Source organism: Gasterosteus aculeatus, chromosome 8 (genome assembly GCF_964276395.1).
Source record: "Gasterosteus aculeatus chromosome 8, fGasAcu3.hap1.1, whole genome shotgun sequence".
In the NCBI taxonomy this organism is placed as follows: domain Eukaryota; kingdom Metazoa; phylum Chordata; class Actinopteri; order Perciformes; family Gasterosteidae; genus Gasterosteus; species Gasterosteus aculeatus.
Genome location: NC_135695.1, coordinates 17,473,042 through 17,496,075, shown reverse-complemented (window position 1 = coordinate 17,496,075; position 23,034 = coordinate 17,473,042). Strand labels below are relative to the sequence as shown.

The following is a 23,034-nucleotide window of genomic DNA, read 5'->3' as shown; positions in this document are numbered from 1 at the left end:
TTCACAGATAGTTTGTCATAGTACATTGTGTAAAAACACTTACATCAATCTGCATTATTGGGTAATTGTTACAAGACTAAACTAGACCTTATCTGTCACAGACTGGTTGCTTCAGGTGTATTCAATAATCCGAGAATGTTGTTGTTAGGATCCATCGGGGATGCCAGCTGGTTTAAGTCACTGCGTATTAGACTCAGAGAGATTAAAGAGCCATTCAGCAGAATACGTGACGCCTTGTGGCCTCGCCACTTCCCATGCAAGCAATCACATTCCTGTTTAAACTCCGTGATCAGACTCTCACCATCTGAACCTGATCTGCAGGTTTCTTTCTCTCCAGGTGGCAAGACAACACTTCCTTGTCAACATGCTGACTTATTGTGCGCTCATTATAAACAAGTCGGGAGACCTGTTTTTTTGACAGAGTTTTCCATTTAAAATTGCATTTTCAAATTATATAATGATAAACTGTAGATGGTGTAATTATGAAACAGAACGCCCTCTGACATCACCGTGCAACATCACTGTCCTCGCCCTAGGCGAGGTGTTCAGACATAAAATGTAACCTCTGATTTGTGCAATGTGTGTCACCAGAGTCCAGGTGGTGTGCTGTCTAGGTGAGTAATGACGTGTATTAAACCCCCCCCGAGGCCACAGGAGTTAACACATGCACCCTTACAAAGAGGACCTTGTGATTTTTCGATCGTACTAAAACCAGGATTCTGTTCAGCATTCAGTCCGGAGAGTCTTCCAGCTCCGCCACTTCCTCATCCTCTCCAATGTCCTCCCCTTTCCATCATAAATCCAAAGCCTAGACTTCGATTGGCTGAATGAGCATTTGAAAAATATCCTCATGTTTAGTCTGGCTCACTCCGCAGAATTTCTGTGGCTGAGTAAGTGCGTGAAAGCCCACTTGGCGGAACGTTGGCGCAGGATATTGAAGAGCACTAAATTATGGTCTGAAATTACTCAGAGAGCAACTGCGTGGAACATACCAACATTTATAAAGCGCAACAGATTTAACAGTTTTAATAGATATACTGTAGTAACAGGATCCCTATAAAGAAACAAATATTTTATATTCCATAGTGTGAAACTTACAACACTCAGGACACCGCCCCACGCGTTTAATTTGTAATTCCATTAAGTCCAAGACGGAAATCTATTGGAGGCATTGGTGCCATGGTATTTTGTCCATTTCCTGGTCCCCAGAGAAGACAACCTGACAACTTTCCAACTGTCTTTTTCCTCGAGCCCAACTATGAGGTTGATCTCTTTGCTTTTCAGGCAATTATAACAATAAGTACTGAATGTATTTCAATGAAAGTTGCAAACAATCTGAAGCTGCTTAAACTGGTTTAATCCACAGCTCATGAATCTGATTATCATTTGTCTACCATAGGTGAAACAATCCATGTGGGAGAACGGTTTATGAATCAAAATGAATCTGAACCAAAAGACTAGTCTGGAATCCTTCTACCAAAACACTACAAAATCCTTTGAATGATGATCTTGGATCACACCACCTTGAAGGCGTTGCTCCATTTGCATTACGTACCACGTTGAAGCCAAGAGAGCTTCCAATAGTAAAGCAACAACAAAGCCTTGAAATGCTGCCACAGGCCGAGCAGACGTTAGTTATGTTGTTGTGGGCCAATCGTTGACCAGGAAAAATGTGATATTTTTCCTTCTAGGTGCTCCTGCTTCTCCAGTAGGAGTGACTGTAACTCACATAAGCAGCTGAAAACGGTGCAGTTTCAGCAGGGCTTCTCTCTGCTCTCCACAACAAATGTACTCATAATAAAACCTTATTGAGAAATTTCTTTAGGATATTGGCCATTCACCTCGTTCTGGATTTTCCTTCTGAATACAAAGAGAGCAGATGCTTTAAATCAAACATCACACAAGGCTATGTTATGCGATACACTCTCTACATCTGTATCCGTACATCCTGTAATGTTCCAAACAGGTCAGTCTTGGAATGATACAAAATATTGATTTATTATAGGTGTTAATCATATGATACACTTTCATGTTCGTAACTAGTGCAACGCACGCTTAAAGCAGTTCTGAATGAAAGGGCCTCAACGCACATGGAAGACGTTTGCCTGCAGGGTTTTCTGCCAGAAAGGGTTTATTTGAACCAGAAACTTGATCTTTTTCTGAACCTTACCAAAAGGGTTTGTTGTCTAAAGGGATTGCTGGCAGAAAGCCCTGAAGGCAAACCTCTCCCATAGGTTTCAAACGGTCACACTGCTTGACCCCTGTATGGCTGCCCGACCCCTGTATTGCTGCTTGCAGCTCTCCGGCATTCTACAGCTCATTTTTTGTACTGGTCCGAATGAGGAATTACAACCTCCGCCTAGACACACAGAAGGGTCTGTCCATCAAGTGAGGACATTTGGCCGAAAAATGCACTTTTTTAAAATGGGGGGGGCATGTTAATTTCACACCCACACTTAAACGTTTTTAAAATGTACTCTCTAAGGTAAATTCCTAGTTTTTGTCTGCATGGTGAACTGCTCTTCATGTCAGCGGGTCCAGCAGCCGCGAGGTAAATTAAAGGAAACACTTAAAAAATGAACAATGTGGTAGTGTATCTAGTTGTGTCTTTATGCTTGACGTTTGTTGTTCCCAACCGAATTAATAATTTACCGACACAGTGGCAACGCTAACCATAGATTACAAGTACATTCAACTCGGCATTTTCTTTGGTCCTCATCGATACATCTGCAATTTGTGAAAGTCATTTGAAGGTGCGACTGAAATTGACCTGCGTATATCGTTGCGCTGAGAGTAAATATAGCATTGGTTAGCTTAGCATTTCATTTTAATTTAATGCTATTGACTCTCATTGTTTGCATGTTAAAATACATCTACATTTAAATGGCTTTTTATTTAGTACGCAGCCCTCCAAAAAACACTAGTTAACTTAGTAACTTATGCTACAGCTTGATGCATCGGGGACTTTCTGTCAACGTGATACGTTACTATTGAATACATGGTTAGCTTACTAGTAAAATCTTTATTAAGACATTTCTTTAGTTATAAATTGGGCAAATTGTTTTTGAAATTTGCTACTTTGAAATGAGTCCAACAAGTTGTCTTTCACACATTTTGTGAGATATTTGCAGTGGCTGCGAGCCAGTCGAGGTAATGAGTGTCTTTTTGTACTTGTGTGTGCATTCAATCATAACAATGGATCTCCTCCTGTGAGGCCCGTCCATCTCTTTGTTTCTCTGTGAGAAACCTTGGACACTGGTCTCCATTGTCCACAAAAACGATAATTCTCAGTCTGCTTTTCATTCCTCACTCATCAAACTCAAATATGGAGTCCACAGAGCTGCATGGGGTTAGATTACAGACTGTGTTTCACAAGCTCTCACAACTTCTGACACATTCTTGTGTGTCAGAAGTTGGCAGAAGCTGCATGAATTTCATGACACTGTCATGAAACCCGCACAGCTCAGTGGCACCGTGATAGAGGCAAACAAGATGTGAAAGTATGTACCATCATTCTGCAAATACGCTGTTCTCAGTTTAGGTTGATCTAGACTCCTTGACATAACACTGAACCTTGGCAGGGAAACACCTTTAGCTTTAATGCCTCCGAATATTCTAACAGTGTTTATCTCGCAAACTCTCCTTCCCTCTACTTTGCATTTTAAGCTGTCCCTCTCTCGTCCTCTAACATGCGCTCTGTGTGAGATGCTGTGTGCCAGCAGGGCTCTTTATCCATTGACAGCAGGTTAAATGTGGACACACGGGACCGGCGTTCGACTCGCGCTCTCTCTCTCTCTCTCTCCCGTCTCACCCTCACTGAAAACACAACAACCCAAATAAGGAGATCGGCAACATTGGAAGAGTGAGTGAAGAAGCCAGACCGACCCTCAGAAAGACCTTGGACGGGTGGTCTGATAGGGTGGAGTGTGCGTGTGTGTGTCAGACAGAGTGATAGTCAGGGAGTGGAAGCAGAGTGTTGAGTGAAGGAGCAATGGATGGAGAGGATGAAGAGGGAGGAGGGAGGGAGGGTGGAGATCATGGCTGGAGGAGGAGGGGGGGTGATCAGAGGCTGGAGGCAGGTTCTCTTGCAGTTTAAATAACTACCCATATAGGGCTCAGCTCTCCATCCCTCTCACAGCTTTCTTTCTCCTTCCTACTTTTCCCCCCTCCATTCTGGTGCTGTCTCTCTTTTTCTCTTTCTCTGCAGCCTCGTTGGACTCCGGCCCCGTCCACTACCGTACGTAAGGCAGAGTCTCCTACACGTCTCGACATAACAGGAGACTAGAGCTTTTTGGAGGGTGCAATTTTCCCATCTCTGAGAAGGAGATCCAACCGAGCAGCCACCATGGAGGCCATCAAGAAGAAGATGCAGATGCTGAAACTGGACAAGGAGAACGCCATAGACCGGGCAGAGCAGGCAGAGACGGACAAGAAGGCAGCAGAGGACAAATGCAAGCAGGTGGGAATGAAAGAGGATATTTTTTAAAAAGTGACGCACGGGTCACTAGTTATGACAAGATGTCCAAAGTTAGATGGTTTTAGTGTTTTCGATCACTTAAAAAATAGTATAGTAACATTCAAGTTGTATTAATTAGCTGCCAAACAACCTAAAATGATTAAAGTATAATTAATTCCTATTTGTTAATGTTGGTCAAATAGAAAAAAATAAAATTCTTAAGGCATAGTTAAGGTTTTCCTTTACGAATGTACTCTTTATCCTGTTTTATGTTATTATTTTAAGACATTCCTTTATGGAACTTTGTGTAAACACATTGCACATTTATCTACACTACGTTCCTCACAGCTCATTTATTGTTTTATTGCCATATCACTGTTAAAATAATATTACATGTTTTTTTTTGCCATTGCTCCGAGACTTGATGGTAAATTCAACATATTTTTGTAACATTACGCTGCGAGTAGCACAAATACCTCCTTAAAGGGTTAAGCAGCACTTCCACAACCTTTCCTATAGTCTCCATTTATACTGTTACATAATCATGTACTTAATCTCCAGCTAAAATGGATCAGCTAATATCAAGAACCCCCAAACTGATACTTCTGATCACCAGGGTTGATGTCTGAGCGGTTGCTTATCCCTAAATAAACACCACCAGGACATACTGACAGAAGCCTGTAGAAACAGGGACACTGTGGAGAGTCACACAAACAGGTCTCTGTTAGTGCTGTTTACAATGAGGCCGGAAGAAAGTTCTTCAAAATGCCCTCAATGGCGACTTCAGGTGATGAGACCACCCCAAATCAGGGCCTGGTCTCTTGAGAGGAAAAAGTGAGCCATGCTCCCCCCGGGACCAGTTTTAAGAGAGTTTATGGAGCATTTGTGTGTCGTAAAGCATCTTTGACAGGTGCATCCTACGCGAGAGACAACACACACACGAGAGGCATGCAAATGGATACAAGCCGACACACGTATGGGAGATTAAACACACACACACAGACTTATTAGGTCCATGGTCTGTGTGTTCCAACTGATAACATCTGTATTTTTAGACACCAGGAGAGAATGGGTGTGGAATTCAGTAGGATTATCCGAAGTACTTCATGGGCCCTCGGGAAAGGGGGGTAGGAGGGGGGGGGGGTCACTGATTAGGGGGAACACTTAACCCTGTGAGTGTGTACGTGTCTGTGTGCGAGAGAGAGAGAGAGAGAGAGAGAGGATTCTGCTTTGCATACCTGGGTCACGTCCTGAGAGACTGAAAGTCAACCATCACCATTCAAAAACACAATAATGAAACAATAAAAAAACAATTAGGCTCTCAAATCAGCCACTAACTCTTTAATGGCCTCAACGACGTCCCATCAGACTAAAGAACGGTTTAGTACAAATCCAGGCTTTTTAAAAGCAGGGGGAAGGGGTTGTAAAATAAAAAAGAGACAAAGACAAAGAATTTGGATACAGACGCATACTGACCTGAGAAGGTGAGGCAGCTGCAATAACAGAACCTCCCGTTGCAGCTGGAGGATGAGCTGATGGACCTCCAGAAGAAGATGAAGCAGACTGAGGACGAACTGGACAAATTCTCTGAGGGCCTGAAAGACGCTCAGGAGAAACTGGAACTGTCTGAGAAGAAAGCTGCAGACGTAAGTGAAGGGTCACTCACTCATACTGTGCACACGCATGCACGGTGGGGAAAAGGTGTGTGTGTGTGTGTGTGTGTGTGTGTGTGTGTGTGTTCAAATGTCAAATTCAAATGCAACCGCATTCCGTTAGAGTAAAGATGGTACAGTCCGATAACATCCTTTCCGAGACGGTAAATATTATCAAGAGGCTTCCACTGTTTAACGATGGGCTTCTGTTGACTCGTGACACACACTCACGTTGCCGTGGCACCGCTGAAAAACCAGAGCCCATCTTTCCACAGCTGGATGGTTCCAAGCCAGCACCAGCTGTGGGTTCACTTTGATCCACGGTGAATGGTTCAGAGCGTTTCAGACATGTTACATTCCTGTGCAGCCAGTCCTGAAAGATGAGCACATGGATAAACTGTTACCCCCCTCAACCAAACACGCACACACACACACACACACGGTCCCAGGTGTCTCCTAACAGCTGTGTTTTCAATCATAAGGCTGTCAGTTTATCTGCATCCTCCCTGTTGGGAGCATGAAGCTCACTGTCTGTGCAGATGTGTAGTGTCACCGCTCACGGTACGTGTTGTGTACATGCAGACTTTGCTGCAGCAGCAGGTTGTTAGTGTTTCGTCACATGTATTTATCAACATGGACCCACTTTCTATACCTCATATGTTGTAAATGTTGAAATATAAGCACACTTTCACAAATAGCCTTTATTTTACCACTTTATTTGAACTTTTTAAAGGTAGTTGTAGTTTACGATGTCACGCTACTTAATTTCATCAACATTTCTAAAAGAAATATTGCACTTGTTCCTGAAACGCATTTATCCGGAAGTTGTGTATCAACTGTGAATTGATGCTTCTGAGCACTGAGCTACAAGGAGGTCTGGTAGGACTTCTTTCTCGCTTTCTATTCAGAAAATTGTCCCCTTAAGTGATGCTTAAGGCCTTTAGTTTTTATGTCACATTTATTACTTGTTGTATACTGAACTTTTTCTTGCAAGAGCATTTTCACACTGTACTATTCTTACTTTTGTTAAAAGTAAAATTGCCACTTCCACCGTGAATTTATAACCATCCTACAACAGGACGACTGAGTTCCTTCATCGGACCCGAACTAAAGGTCTGTTGTCACATGTTAAATTTAGTAAATTTAGCGGAACATTGGAAATGTCAGTTTTGCGGAGGCCAATCAGCTGCAATCTGGGAGCAAGATCATATTTTTGATTGCTGGCTGCACCACAGCGCTGCAGATCTGTCATCTGGCATCTTAGTGCATCTGTGCACAGGCATGTTTGTTTACTTTTGCGTGTGTGTGTGTGTGTGTGTGTAAGAGGACGAGAGTAACTCAAGTGTAAAACAAAGTCCATATTAGGAGGTCAATCACGTTCAACATAGTGATAAAATACGGATCCTGCCAGTTAAGCATTGGTTCCAGCAGGATCACTAAGCAAACCGTGCAGGGGGAAGCGTCACGTAAACAAAAACCCTTCCCAGCTGCAACCAAGACGTGGTATTGTTTGAGCCCCGTGGAGGATTTCCCAGGGAAACGCAGCGTTGCACTCTGAACAAAGAGAAGGGAGGTGTCCGACACACGGAGACACACACCGAGGCTGAGACGCGCAGGAGACCAGATGACCCCCGAATAGCTCAGAGAAAGCCCCACTCGTCGACGGCTGGGGCCTTCGTGCTTGTGGAGGTTGTGGTGGTCTGAGCCGGACTCTGCGTTGTGCCTAAAAATAGACAATAGTTCAATACATTTAAACTGAAGTGCCAAACACCCACAGCAACGGTTCCAGCCGGCGAGGTCGCTCCACCTCCAGCGAATCCCCCTCCACATGTCACTTATTAGAAGCAGCAGTCAAGTCATTACACATCTCAATTCACACACACAGAGAGCCCGGCCACATCGGAGAACCTGGGGGGAGGAGGGGGAGGGGGGGGGGGTCAGAACAGGGAGCCAAATACCTCAGTTTTCGATTCATTAAAAAATTCTCCCCCCACCCCATTGACTCGTGGTGCTGATATGTGGGTCATGACGACTCCCTGTCTGTCTGTCTTTGGGAGCGATCACAAGCTGAAAAGGTTGAGAGTGAAAGTGAGGGGGGAGGAGAGCGGGGGGGGGGGGGGGGGGGGAGGGGGGCAACCACGTGCAGCGGTTTGAATACAGGTATTAATACCAGCGATCACAGAGGCAACAGTTACCGTTTGAGGGGGGAAAGCTGGACTTTGGGGCCGGCTGGGCAGAGAAAGCAGGGAGCAGCCAAAGAGGGGAAGGGGGGAGAGTGTGGGGGTGGGGGGGGGGGGGGGTGTGGAATGTGAGGAATGCAGCTAAGGCAAACAGAAAGCCCCACACTCCCGTGTCTAATGAAATCAATGCTCCCGCGCTTTCCGGACCGCAAGGGGGCAAATTGAACGGGGGGGGGGGGCTCAATCAACAGATGCGATCGCTGGAACAGAAGTTCGGCAGAGCTGAGATCTGCTGAAAGGGTCAACACAGGCTGAGAGATGCTTCATAAATATGATTTACACCCACGCAATGAGCATCATCTGCCAGCAGGCGGGGGGGGGGGGGGGGGGGGGGGGTCCTACATTCTGACATACTAAAATGATTATTTCAGCAATACCTGATACTGACTGAACTTTACTGGGAATTCACATGACTGTAAAGGGCCCGAGAGGCAGCACGGAGACAAAGTCTATGGACGGCAGGATGTCGTAAACAGCTGATCACTCAGGCCAGGCGCACAAGTCGGACCGGGAGTAGGCTGGAATCACGAAGCGGAGTCCTCGGGGGGGAACGTCTACAATCTGACGGGGGGGAAGTTTACATGTGTGGGGTTGACAGAGGGAACCCCCGGGGGTAGAGGTTGGTTCAGGTGAGATGGATGAGTAATCAGGAGAAACAACCTGAGGCTAACGAGGTGTTATACAAGACATTTTGAACTTTGGTTTTTAAATTTTACTGAATGTGATGGCTGATCATAAAACGAAATTCTATCATTGGCCGACTGATGCTGCATTTCTGCACTCAGTTTAGTTTTTTTTATCAGACACATAACATACATTTTGGGCCAAAACTCCTGAAATTTGGTTAATTACAGATGGACATTTTAGTTCTCAGGTACACAAACTAGACAAAGGGCACTGATTCTAAATACCTTGGATCATATCTTGGGCTTTTGTGTCCTGCTGTTTAAAGCTACCGCAGCTATAACCCCTCATGTCAGGATGTACCAGTTCAGGACCTATTCTGTGACCCCAATTCAGGGTTCCAAGTGTTATACTTTTGGTGAAGAAAGCAAATGTAATGAGGAGAGTAATTTCATGTCTGATATCCCAACCCCTTCATAAGGACATTTGGGGATTTGTTTCAGTAGGCCAATAACACATTCTACACATATTATGCTGCAACTTCCAACTTTAAGGAATCTACAAAGGGACATCACGTGTGTGTGTGTGGACATCTAAACGATGACCACTGGGGGCCTTTTATCTGAAAGTTGCGCATCCTGTCTGTTCCTTTTGTTCTTCTGAAAGTCTCACAGCAACAATCAGTCACAGGGATCAGCTTTTACGCGCGCACGAACACACGCAAACGCGCGCGCACAGTCAAACTCACTACGAGACACTACGCTCCGCCCCCTGTGACCTCATCATCGCGATCATCCCTCTCCTCCTCCTCCTCCTCCTCCTCAGTCTGGTCGCTCTCCGCGCTCCTCACCGCGCAGCTCTTCTAATCCTTCTGCTCAAACTCCGGTGCGGACCAAAAAAAAAAAAACAACAAAACAAAAACTGCAACATTCCCGAGGACAACTTTCTATTCGCCACCGGAACGCATCATTCCCGCCGGCCAGAAGAAGCACTTGGAGAACACCTGGGCAGCGTGACTTCCTGGTTATATCACTTTTCTTGCACTTGAGCGACTTTGGCCCCCGGACCTACATCGGGCTTCCGTCTCTTTTTTTGTGTGTGTTTTTTTTTGTAATACCAACGACCAAAGTAAAGTATCTTATTGTCGCGGCATTCTAATATAGAACAAAGCAGGACGCCGTAGCTCGTTTTTAAAGAAGAAGACGCGAAAAAGAAGCTGTATTTGTCCTCAACGCGCAGTCCCGCTTTTAGCGAGTAAAGCAGTTGACGATGGCAGGTCTGACCTCTCTGGACGCCGTGAAGAGGAAGATTCAGTGTTTGCAGCAGCAGGCCGACGACGCGGAGGACCGAGCTCAGGTCCTGCAGAGAGAGCTGGACAGTGAGCGGGAGCTCCGGGAGAAAGTGAGACAAATCAAATCCTCTCTGCTAAGGTCTTTTTTTTGTTTGTCACCTGTCGAGCCTCATGATGTTAATTACTCCGACCGTTCGTGCCATTGATTCATTGTAGCGGGCGTGATTGTGCCACAATGCAAGGCGTTGGTCTGCAATGAGAAAAAAGAAAAAGGAAAAAAAAGTTTCGGATTCCTGCAGGTCTTTGCGCATGCGCAGTGCCACCCGCCGTAGAACTACTGTGAACGACGTCGACCACGTAGGCATCGTTGAACCTATTTGAACGATTTGTATATACAGTAATATATTAGCCTGAACAGATTGCTTCTTATGAGTGTTCATACTTGTAACTACTTTGTAATGAGGCCTTTTTAGCAGCTTTCGGAGCTGCCACGGTTTAGATCAAGGGGATAATGTTGTAACTCCCCAGGGAAATTAACTTCTCACTCGCTTGCTTGCTTGCTCAGGGGCACTTCAGCAGGGTGGGTGGGTGCCAGCAGCTGCTTGGGCCGGTGCCCAACCACCACACCATCCTGCTTCCACTGAGGATAGGAAAATGAAGGGCCCGTATACTTAAAAGTATGCCTGCTCTGTTATTAGCGATTGAGAGGAATAGTCTGGAAACAAATTTCAGCTGGAGCTGGAACTATTTCTCACTAAATAAGTTCAGCCTTAAAGGAACCGGCAACAATTTTGATCATTTGTTCATCCTGAAGGCTTTTTGTCCAAACCTAAAGTAGTAAGAATGTACTAGTTGCCGCTTGAAAAGTACACATGTTCTGTTTTATGAGTGTCCCATGATAATAAACAGAACATTTTGGGGTCTTGGACAGTTGGTCCCACCAGGCGAGAGCTTTTGAAACTGTCCCTTTTTGGATTCTGGGATGTTTTAAACTGCTTTTCTTTTGCTATTTACTGAGACAAATGTGTGCTTTCTTACACTAGAAGTACGGATGTTTTGAAAGTGACTCAATTGTGTTTATCGCCCGCCTGTCTCTAGACTCTGTCCAACCCGGACTGTTGTAACTTTACACATAGATGGTAGATATCGGATTCTAGCAAAGAAAAATGCATAACAGCACACTTGTATAACCGTCTTGACTGGTTTCACGTGCTGCTTTATGGCATTCGGTGGCTTATTCTTTGCATAGGAGGTGGTTAACTACAGGAAAAGCAGACAGACCCGAGGAGAGTGGGAGGGAGAAGGTGTGGCTGTAAAGATACGGTGACTGCAACGATGAAAGGAGCTGGCGTTCCACAGGACCTACACCTTTGTTACAAACTACCCATTAGGCAGCAGACAATCTATTCGCATCAGTGACGTCAGTAAATATTCATTTAGAATCATTTCAGTCGCTACGTTCAAGGTTTGTAGTGGCTCCTGTCATTGTGATTTAAATATTGGTTTGGTTCAGGGGGGAATCTCCAACCTGCAGGCACGCTGGATCAAAAAGCCTTGAACAAATAGATCACGCGTGTCTTCACCTTCCTGACGATCAGCGTTATGGCTAACGATACGTTTAATCACGGCACCGCATCAAAAAGGTGAATCTCCAACCAGATATAGGCAACTTTAAGAAAAAACATTTGTCTCCCATGATTAGGAGATTGTAGCCTACAACATAGGATGTTTTCATGTATTTTCTTCTCCAATAAGGACATATTTGACCTAGTTACAACTTGTCAAAATGATCTGTGTATACTACCCACTTACGGATGCTTAAGAGGAGTTAAAAACGCTGTTAAATAAATCAGTACATTACATTATATGTAAATAACTTATGGAAAGGGTTATTGCTGTCTATAAATGTTAATTGGGTGGCTTAAAGGTTGTTTTTCGTTGTGCACGCAAAGTGAAACCGAGCAGTGCAGTTGTGTGGCGAGGTTGGTGTGGTCCCACATGTGAATAATTAGGGAAACCTGCAGTTATTCCTTGGCACAAGAACTCTTTTCATGTGAGCACGGGGAGATCAAAACAGGGACCTTGCTGAGTCTGTGATGTGGAGGCATAAAAAAAGCAACAGCATTTGGCCACATATCTAACTAAAAAAAGTGATTGAATTGTTATTTCTCGTTTTGTTTTGACGCCTCCTGGAGACACAACTCGACTACTCAATAATACTTTGAAAGGTCAGATTAAAGAGAAATGAAAGTGCCCTGAACGCTCACTTGACCTTCCTAGATGTTTTGTATTTCTAGCTGTTACTCTCAATGAGCCGTCTCTTCTTCAAAGTGTTCACAGCAGTTACTTATTTGAAGGTTCAGAGTTGAGAGTCAGGCCAAATATGATCATTTGTACTTCATTCACAAACCTTCCAGCTGTGTCAGCAACGCGGATCGACCGAAATTCGCCGCTCTTTACACGCGTTACGTGGCAGCTGGATTTTCCCGATCTGGTAAATCGCGTTAACATCTAGGTCTTTAGGGTTCAGCTAACGCATTTGTATCCAAACTTTCAGTGTTTCAGACCAATCCGTGTCGGTTAGGATCTATTGGAAGGGGCGTGGAGATGCAAGAGCATTAGTTATATCTACAATTTGTTCTTTGTAACAAAGCATCAGGTGGTTGAATCATTGTAATATAGTTAGACGTGTTTCATAATGTCTTTATTCCTTTATTTGCGGGATAAATTACTTTATGAGTCGCAGAACAAGCAAATGATACAAAATGACAAGAGACATGAAAGCATCTATTTCCTCTTTTTTTAAAATACGTTTTGTATGCTGTGCAGGAGCGTTACCATGGCGATAATTGATGTAGAATGCAGAAATAAGAACTGTGATCCCTATTTAAAACCAGATGCAAAGGGAAGTGTGACTCACGGCCTCCGCTGAGGTCCGAGCTTTGGGAGGCAGGTCCCGCCTCCACCACACCAGCCGCACCCTCCCAGGATGTCGTCTGCCGACTCTGGCCCGGCACTTCCTGTGCTTCTACTCCCAGCACTTCCTGCCCCTGGGCTCCGGCCCCGATCAGCAGGAAGATTACAGTGTGTGGCGGAACGAGTGTTTACACAAGTCAACCTATATTCCACTCTGGTGTAAACTTCCGCGAACACTTAACAATTAAACTGTGAATCTAAAAGCGTCGACGCCAGGTCACTCAACGGCGATGAGGGTCAGTTAATGATTTCATTTGTCTCCATACGAGCATTCTTCCTCTTGGTCCACCATCATGATATTTGCGTGACAACCCTCTCTCAGCTCGTCACTTCATGTCAAAATGAACCGGAGGTTTCATCTGTTTTCTGGTCGGCGAGCTCGGCGGTTTTCAGCTCGGCCTCCAGCAGACTGTGCAGATTCCGTGGAAGGATTTACTTCCTGGTTTTACTGTTTTCTTTGGATTTTCTCCCTGGGAATAGATCAACTTTCCAAATATAACTGCCACATGTTGATACGTTTTGGCAGTCGCTGACATTCTGGAGAAAACTCCCATGTTAGTGGCTCGCGGCTTTGCTGATTATTCAGGCCAAGGTTGCGGCTTGCGGAGCTGAATTTGCTATAATGTCATTAGGTAGCACTTAGAGAATGGATAGGATGCCGGTTGCTTCCTTTTAAAGATTAAATATGAATGTTTTATTTCAATTAACCTCTTGTTAGTATTGAACACCTCCAAGATCTCTGTGAACGTCTGACTAACTACTTTTGGCGCAGAGAGATCCCATTGTGCTGCGTGTCTGGGAACATGTAATGACCTTCTTTTACATATCACACCTCCTGACAAGCTGGCCTATGCATTGTATCTTTGCGTGCGCAACCTTTTTTTTTTATGGCAAAAGATTACAAGCTCACCCGTCACACAGAGCGGTCGTGTCAGGAATAACTTCCCCTGAACAGCATCGTGCAGCTCATTAGCCCACTGCCCTGGAAGCAGCGCGATGATTAGATTCCTCTTTCACTTGTCCTTGAGCTGGTCTCTAATACACCCTTCACCGTTTCTTCAGTCACTCCCAGTGGAACTGTGCTGCATCTTCAAGTCAGGCGGTAGAATGTTTACTAAGTAGGGGACCGGGGACGGAGAGGTGAGTGAAAGACGTCCAGGTCCTTGCAGACAAATACACCCCCCCCTCCAGAGCTGCTTTTGATTAACTCAAGTTTCAAAAAGCATGACCTTTGGATGACAAAGGCTATTTCGCTACACAATGGCGACCTCGGTCCTCTTAGGTAACCAAAACTGTAAATCTGCTTTAGAAAGCAGGCGTCACATATTTACATACTCGTTGTCCAGTATCTTTTTTTTTTTTTTTTTCGTGGTATATGCGCGTGCGCACGCTTGTGTGTGTGTGTGTGTGTGTGTGTGTGTGTGTGTTTGACTGTGCGTATGTGCGCTCACTGTCACAATCCCCCCCTGATACTCCACCGCGAACATTCTCCGTGGTTTGTTTTACCATATAAGGCGGCGGCGCGTCCCTGGCAGCCGGAGAATGCAAAGTGGTTGCTAAAGGAAGGGGCACGGCCAGAGACGGAGAGAATACCAGCTCCGAAAGAAAGAAAGAAAGAAAGAACAATCAGAGGGAGGAAATGAAAGAATGTTGGGCAGCTGACTTCCTGTCACTGTTTTCTCAAGATCCTCATTTTTGAAGAAGCCTTTAACTGTCTATTTTTTCGACTAAACGGCTGCTGGCTCTCGGGTCGCCGCAGGCACGTTTATCATTTTTTGCAAAAGCTTTGAAGACTAAACTTATATTGCTCCAGGCATGTAATACGTTAATTAAGCTGTAGGTTCTGCATTCTCAACTGTGCCTCCTGTGGTTGAATGAATTGGACGATGTGCCGTATGCAGAAAATGTTAAAAAAAAGAAGACGTCGCCAGAGGCCTACCGGCAGGAAACCGTGCTTTAATTTCCTAAAATATCGAGTGTCTTCACAGAATGATGATGAGGTCTATTTATTCTCGGCGCACAATTAATAACTCGTTTCCGTTGAATGTTCCCTTTCCTCCTCGTTGCCAATCCTTCCTCCTTTCTCTCTCGTAATGATTTTCACGCTCTCAGAGTGACTCGCGTACCTGTAAGCGGACTGTTGATCCAACCCGAGGCCTGACTTCTGCACTGAATGACTGTTTAATGAGTCACTGAGCGCGCAATAGCGTCTGTTTGTCTGTGAAACCCCCCCGGGTGTTTCATTTTGGTAACGGAGAGTTGACCTGCGTAGGTCTGAATGCATAACTCGGTGGTTAAAAAGGGCAGTTTCGTGGTACCGTGTGAGCGGCCTGGTTGTAAACTTTCCCATTGGGCCGTTTCTTGGAGGCTTTTCCAGTTTGAAAGCGGCTCCCAGCAGCAGGAGGAGGTGCTGGTTGTTGGATAAACTCCCCGTCCCGCTGAGAGGAAATGCCTGTTTAGTTGTCTGTTTGCTTTCTTTTTCCCCTCTCTGCCTTTTTGTTTACCGAGGACAGATGAGATGAAGCTCATTCATTCCAGTTCTGCATCCACAGTCACCGGAAATTGAGTATTTTCTAAACGTTTCAATTGAAAGTTCTGTGATCTTTTATATATTAAAAATGATCACACTCTGCAGCTAGACTGCTGCTGTAGGAGATCCTCCACGGACCTCCAGCTGTCTCCATTTCGATAAGAAAGATCTAAACTATTGATTTTTCTTTTTTTTAAACATTACCGATCCCCAAAGAACGTGACGAATAGATTCCATTATCTCACTTACAGATGGAATTGACACAGATTTCCGTCCACTTGCAGTGAACCGTATGATTTTCATAATAAGAGTGCTTACGGAAGGAAGCGTTGCACCAAATGTTTATGTGACGCTTGTAAGGAAATGTTAAACAGGTGAGGCATTGGTTTCCCCCCAAACAAGTTTAGATTTCCGCAAATAATAATTTTACCGAAGGTGAAAGTCTATTATATGAAAAAAACGTTCTTTAGGGGGACTAAAGATGACAGTATTTTACTAAATACATATTAGCTTAAACTTACCCGTTTTTTAAAGAGTTGTCTTGTTTAATAATTGAAGATACATAAAATACAAAGGTAGAAAGGACCAAGATTATGGGCTGATACGTTTTCTGTCGGGGGCCATTACTCTGCACTCCTTGTGTCAGAAGCTCATGAATGAAACCTTGAAGTAGCCTTGATCAAGAAAACATTGAAACTTTGATCCCTGTCTAATATTTCCTTTATTCCATTTTAACATGGTCTTTGAAAGCGCTTTGTAAATCTTATTTTAATGCAGACTCATGTGTCTCGATTTTGCAGATAAAACCACAGGATACTGTTCTTGTCTTTCCAGCTATTTACTATTGTTTTGTGCAGCTTCGAATGACACCATTTCTCACTGACCATATTTATTCCTCCTCACAGGCGGAGGGCGATGTAGCCGGTCTGAACCGTAGGATCCAGCTGGTGGAGGAGGAGTTGGACCGAGCCCAAGAGAGGCTGACCACAGCACTGCAGAAGCTGGAGGAGGCTGAGAAGGCCGCTGATGAGAGCGAGAGGTCAGTCTGTGCTAAAAAATAGTTTCAACTTCAACCTCCTTTTAGTTTTGAATTCTGTTTTAATGTGCGTTCATCCGGGCTTCGAAAACCACCACTTGACGCCCCATTAATATCTCGCTCAATCAGAGGGATGAAGGTGATTGAGAACCGAGCCATGAAGGACGAGGAAAAGATGGAGATCCAGGAGATGCAGCTGAAGGAGGCTAAACACATTGCCGAGGAGGCCGACCGTAAATACGAGGAGGTGAGTCTGACAGCTGGTTTCGGATGCGCTCCCAATTTTCCTCTACTTTAACCCGACTTCCTCTCGTCTGGTCGGATTCTTTGGCGCTTCAATTCCAAACGGGTTTGTAACGATCGTTGTTCCAGGTCGCCCGTAAGCTGGTGATCCTGGAGGGAGAGCTGGAGAGAGCCGAGGAGAGGGCCGAGCTCTCAGAATGGTAACACACAAGCACCGGCTGCACAAATACACACACGTGCCCGTCGCTCTTACGTTGAAACCAAGCACATGTGTCTCCCCCCCCCCACCCCCACAGTAAAGCTGCAGACCTGGAGGAGGAGCTGAAAAACGTGACCAACAACCTGAAGTCCTTAGAAGCCCAGTCTGAAAAGGTGAGAGTGTCAGTGATGTGCAGCCCCGCTGACAAAATACTCATCTAGCTATAAGTATTACTTCTTTTTTTGGCCTCTTAAGATGGCAGATTAGTGTGGTTTTTTTCCACACAGGAAAAATGCAGTAGTCTGCCACAAACTTCTCTTTTTTTTACTTTTTATTCACCAATGTTCCACATGAGCATAATATTAGGCCTATTTGAAAGGCCAGCCACAAATTGGGAGTAAAGAAATAGATAAATCGATGTGTAAAACCTACATTTTTAGTGATATTAGCAAATACCTCCACAGCTGGATTATGGAGTTGCTTCCCTTCTCTTTAAGAAATAAAACACATTTAAGTATACTGAACACCCAGTCTGGCAACCAGCATGTATTCTTCTCTTCCCAGTATGCCATCATCGGGCCTGCTCTCATGGCTCCGTGGAAATGAGTAGTGAGAAAAACCACATTCCCCAAAAGCAGTGTTTCACACACCTTGAAATTGTGTGTCGTGCTTAGAATACAACGGGTTCTTTTCCCCTCGGGAAAAGTGTTCGTGGGAGCACAAGGTGTCGCGAGCCAGCAGCTAGTAGAGACCTGCAAGCGCATTCCTCCCGCTTGCTACGTTAAATTCCTCCCCGGGCACCGACAGGCGAGATGACGGCATGCCAGACCTGCCACGTGACCTTTAGAAAGTCATGCCGGCGCTTCCTTTTTAGTCAGCCCGGCCCTGCACAACTCGTTCCCGGGGCCGCGGCGACGCCTCGACTCTTCTGCGCCGCTACCCCCGTCCCTGCACGTCACTCAGCAGAGGGAGTGGCGCCGCTGTTGCCCTCGTATGACGAGAGTGTATGCCGGTGAAAGCGCGTGTTCTGCGTTGCTGTAACCGATCCGGTGACGTTGTTTCTCTGTGTCTTCTGTGTTGTGTCAAAAGTACTCCGAAAAAGAAGACAAGTACGAGGAGGAGATCAAAGTTCTGACCGACAAACTGAAGGAGGTGAGATTCCCGATTCTGCCGATTTCACTATTTGACCATGTGCCGTGCGTTTTACGGAGGGGAAACAAGTAAGCAATCTTCCAAATATAAGCTCGCACTTATGTGAAGCTTTAAGAAGATCCCCGACACACACAAAGAAACTGCATCGTCTCTGGGTCAAATCAGGCCACGTCATCCCACGGTGATCTCTCTCAGCGTTTCCGATCTCCCTCTAGTGGGTACATCGTTTAGCAAACAAAGTTTAAAAAGAATCAACTCATTCATTGAGTCTTCACTACTGTGTCTGTGTCTCGGTCAGGCTGAAACCCGTGCAGAGTTTGCAGAGAGGAGCGTGGCCAAACTGGAAAAGTCCATCGACGACCTGGAAGGTACGAGATCAGCACCACTCGCACGTCGTTCGTTTTGTTGATCAACCCCGAACAGGTTGTGCAGCGGAGTTTCTCGTTGGCCAACTCTGATCCTGATCCAGTTTAGAATGTGCTCGGGTGTTCTTTTTTCTTACGTCAGCATTATTGTCTTTTCCAAACCACTGAGCTGAGTTAATGGAGCAGTTTTATGAGACCGACAGAGCAGGTTTTAAAGGCTCCGGTGGCTCGAGAGCCACGAGCGTCATTATACATCCATCATTCTTTCATCCAGCATTTCTGTATTTTTTTTTTCAACGCTGACCCTATTTTTTTGTCTTCTCCTTCCTCTCTCTGCTCCTCCTCTGCCTCTCATCCTTCTCCTGCTTTTGGCTTGTTTGTGTCGCCGCTGTCCCTGACAACCTGCCTGTACTTCCTGTCGACTTCTGGCCTCCAGACGAACTGTACGCTCAGAAGCTGAAGTACAAAGCCATTAGTGAGGAGCTGGACCACGCCCTCAATGACATGACATCTCTGTAGATGCTGTGACACGTTTCTCTGTCTGCCCCCCCCCGCTTTCCCTTTTCTGTCTTGTGCTTTGAATTCATATCCTCACTGTGGATCATACTGTATGTGCCTTCTTCCCATCTTTCTATGCAGGAAATGATGAATTAAAAAGAAGTTGTTTCCTACTTTACAGCTTTCTCCCTCTCGAGTGTTATACATTTTGTAAAAACGTTTGATACGTAACCTTCAGCTACGTAGGGAGTACGTTACCTTGAACTCTGGGAATTCTGTAATTAGGTTGCCAACAGGCTGATCTTGTAAAACGTGTTGCTATGTACATTGTACGTCTAATTATCAGGGAGCTTATGTGGGACAAGGTGAGATATGCTCTTATTTTGTGTGTGAATTAATGCAGCTTGAAATGACCCTTTGAAACAGTAGTTGTGGTTGTAAATAACTCATTTTTGATGAAAAGGACACATGTAGCATCAGAAACCGCACACAAGTCCTTTAAGCCGTCCATAACGTAATCTACTAACAGCGTCCTGCATAGAATGACAGTCAGCAGCTTGTGCATGAAAGGCACAGCGGTGTGGTTGAGTTTTTTTTTTTGCATGTGGCACAACTCTAACCAAAATAGTTATGCAAAACATCCGTTCAGTAAAACAGTTATAAGCGCTGTTTCATGCTGACAAACCCATGAAGAAGAACACAGCGCAAAATTCGTTGCTAATGGTTAAAGGTTCAACAACTTTTCTTTTCTTTTTTTCCTTCAGAAAAATTAGCAAAAGCCAAAGAGGAGAATCTGAGTATGCATCAAGTCCTGGACCAGACCCTGCAGGAACTGAACAGCTTATAAAAACACGGAGAGGACGCTGGAGAGGATGAGATCGTCATGTAACATTCCTTTTAATGTTCGACTCCATTCCACATTTCGACCTGTAAAATCTTTATTCGCAGTGTGAAGGGGGATTAACTTAATGCTTGTCCTTGATGGGTTTTCTTCTAAGGCACAACTTTTTTTTCTTTTTAATGACGGGAAGTAATTTTGACCCCATTGTTTCTTTTTGTATCCCCAGCTATTATTTCAGAAATCCTCCCCAGAAATGTTTTTTGACCACTTATTTAGAAAGAATCGGCAACTAACACGCGCAAAGAAACCTCCGATTTGGTCACTGCCTGCACCACTTAAACTGGGTTCATTTTACATTTTTTGTGCACATACATTAAGCCTCTGACTGATTATCTTAACACACATGCTACAGATGGTTTTGGGTTTTGCTACATTGTGGCTCTGAAGTGCAGCGGTGATGCAATGTTCTGCAACGGTTCTGTTTTTCTGATCATGCTAAGAGGCTACACGTCAATTATTGATTGATAAATAAAATGGTCAAGGAACTTGCTGTCCAGTCCCTCTGGTCTTCCCAACACGTTGTTAGAGAAGGAAAGGCCTCTTTTGCCAATCGTGTGTGATCCTGAGGCCTACGTGCTCCAATAAATATCTCTACTCTATTCTGTTGTATGGGAATCTGCAGAACCTGAGAGCGAAGCATGTACAGTATCTGGAAGTTACTGTTTGTTTGTTTTGTTTTTTAACTGTACTACCTTTCCCTGGACACATTCCTCATTATTTGTCAACAATATGCCATAATTTAGCCAATATTTACAATATATTGTCTTACATGTGCGAGCTGAACTCAAAACCACCTGGAGCTCAAGTCAAGCTTCGTCAACCACGGATACTTATTGTATATAGTAGAATAATGTTAGGTATTTGAGAAATTGTATTGCTATGATTATTTTTGGTTTTGTTTTATTTACACAACTTCTTGTTTTTTTTTCCTGGGGAATTCTCAAGACCAAAGAACACACATAACACAGACAAGTCATTCTTAAAATCTTTTATTTTTGTTTGTGATGGGCATCGTGGCTTCATCTCATGAGAGCCACGAAAAGCGCTTCACACATGATTGGGGCCATTTTTTTAAAAACATTTCTTTCACCAACCCTTCCCCATGCCAACTTAATAAATGTTTTACAGAAACCATGACTCATTGGACTCTGTGTGTATATTGAGGAATTCCAAATATGCTTTAATCATTGATAGAAATAGTCAAACTACTCCACATAAAAGTGCTTCATTGAATCATTGGTATCATTCTGATCACATGTCTCGTCTGTGATTTAAGTTTCTCTGGACCATGGGTCCTCTTCCACTCTACTGCATGAAATAAAACAGTGGGAGAGGGATGACATATCACTCCATATTCTCAAGATACAGATGTATTTGTCCACAAAGGATTGAGGATTTATGCCTATATTCCATTCTTCCAGCTGCTCTGTCATGGGTGTTTAGCACCATTTCCTGTTCAGGATTTTTTCTTTCTGAAGGCACAGCCTAAACACACAGAAAGCAAAATGCTTCAGTAAGTATATTATTACAATCAAAAGAAGAATAGATTTGAAACTTGTTATCATATTTTCACACATTTGAGAATTCCAAAGGCATCAATATATGAACGTATTTTACCTTCAGTGAGTCTGCATTTCCCCCCTGCTGGTTGACAGAGGATCAGAGAGCAGCCTGCACACGGTACCACCGTCTGCGCGTGGCTGAAGATGGTGGTGATCGTGTAACAGCCTGGAGAGAACAGAGAATCAGCTCATATAGTCATAATAACATTTATCTCCGTGGTCCAGTCTTACCCGTGCATTTAACATCCATGAAGTAGGAGTTGGGACTCTGCACCAGCCTCTTCTTCTTGTGCCTGCTCCTCTCTCGGGCAACACTTGGGTACAACAGATCCTTTTCCTGCAGCCGAGATGACAGGATGGTTGACTTTGTATTTTCAGAAAATGTAATGAATATACATTTTATTTATTTGAGTAATTAAATAATAATCTATCACAACAAAGACAAAAAGAATGTTGCAGTGCGGGAAGAGGCAAAAATGCCATGTGTATCTGTGTTGTTATGTGATGGTATTTGGTTCGTGTTTGGCTTCATAACGCCCCCTATAGTCCGATGAATGAATATCTACTTTGAGCAAATATCCTACACAAACATGTCCAGACAAGCCCAGGCATCATATCTAAGAGGCTGACGTTACACCTGTTGCCTGAATGCCAATATAGGTTATTTAAAATACGTGTGCATATTACTGCATATTTCCCCATACATTGACTGGTTAATACATCTGATTCGTTTCGTTATATGATGGAATGTGCATCCATTGTCCATCAAAACGCTTCTGCAAGTTCTGACATTTCTAACACAGAAAATAAATACATTGAACATTACAAATATTTTAACTTACTTGCATGTTTCTTTCAAATGACGCAGCTTTGTCTTCCGATGCAAATACGATATAGAAAGTGCGACTGGAGCCTCAAATGTACTTTGTAAAATACAAACAGTATCGGAAGCGACTGAGTAGGCGGGGCCTCTCTCTTTGGGGGAGGGACAAAAGATTGTGCTGGATGGACTAGTCCTTGTTAAGTACATAGTAAAGAACTTTCATTATTACTTTTGTAAACACTACAAACGGAACTAAAAATCATGAGCATGAAGAAAATTACTATGAGTTGATTGGAGCTCATGGTTCCTCGCTTTCTTCCTACTTGTATGTTGTTGATTTTTAGTTATTATATTTATTTATTTATTATAAGTTAATGGAGGCATTCAAAGACCCAAATTAACTTTTCAACGTACTTTTTATACTGTGTTTACCCTCTTGATATAATATTTATTGGCTGTGATGAAAAAATAAAGATCCTCTAAGTT

At 44.1% G+C, this 23,034-nt stretch overlaps 2 protein-coding genes across 6 annotated transcripts; one reads left to right on the top strand and one right to left on the bottom strand.

Annotated features, from left to right (window-relative positions):
* Positions 1–3,978: 3,978 nt before the first annotated feature.
* tpm4a (tropomyosin 4a) lies at positions 3,979–21,294 on the top strand. 4 transcript variants are annotated; one of them, XM_040184927.2, is made up of 9 exons: positions 3,979–4,459; positions 5,977–6,102; positions 16,675–16,808; positions 16,935–17,052; positions 17,178–17,248; positions 17,345–17,420; positions 18,337–18,399; positions 18,698–18,767; positions 20,027–21,294. In XM_040184927.2, the coding sequence occupies exons 1-9, from the start codon at positions 4,346–4,348 to the stop codon at positions 20,107–20,109; spliced, it is 855 nt and encodes a 284-aa protein (XP_040040861.1). In that variant the 5' UTR covers positions 3,979–4,345; the 3' UTR covers positions 20,110–21,294. The 4 variants fall into 4 exon arrangements, with proteins under 4 accessions (XP_040040861.1, XP_040040862.1, XP_040040863.1 ...); XM_040184928.2 differs by lacking the exon at positions 20,027–21,294 and adding an exon at positions 19,201–19,440; XM_040184929.2 differs by lacking the exons at positions 3,979–4,459; positions 5,977–6,102 and adding an exon at positions 9,620–10,373.
* LOC120824249 (small ribosomal subunit protein eS27-like) lies at positions 21,137–23,031 on the bottom strand. 2 transcript variants are annotated; one of them, XM_040184935.2, is made up of 4 exons: positions 22,568–23,031; positions 21,957–22,062; positions 21,781–21,891; positions 21,137–21,648 (listed from the first exon to the last, which is right to left on the bottom strand). In XM_040184935.2, exons 1-4 carry the CDS (start codon positions 22,571–22,573, stop codon positions 21,620–21,622), a joined length of 252 nt encoding a protein of 83 aa, XP_040040869.1. In that variant the 5' UTR covers positions 22,574–23,031; the 3' UTR covers positions 21,137–21,619. The 2 variants fall into 2 exon arrangements, with proteins under 2 accessions (XP_040040869.1, XP_040040868.2); XM_040184934.2 differs by having other exon boundaries at positions 21,957–22,089; positions 22,568–22,707.
* Between the last annotated feature and the right edge of the window lie 3 nt (positions 23,032–23,034).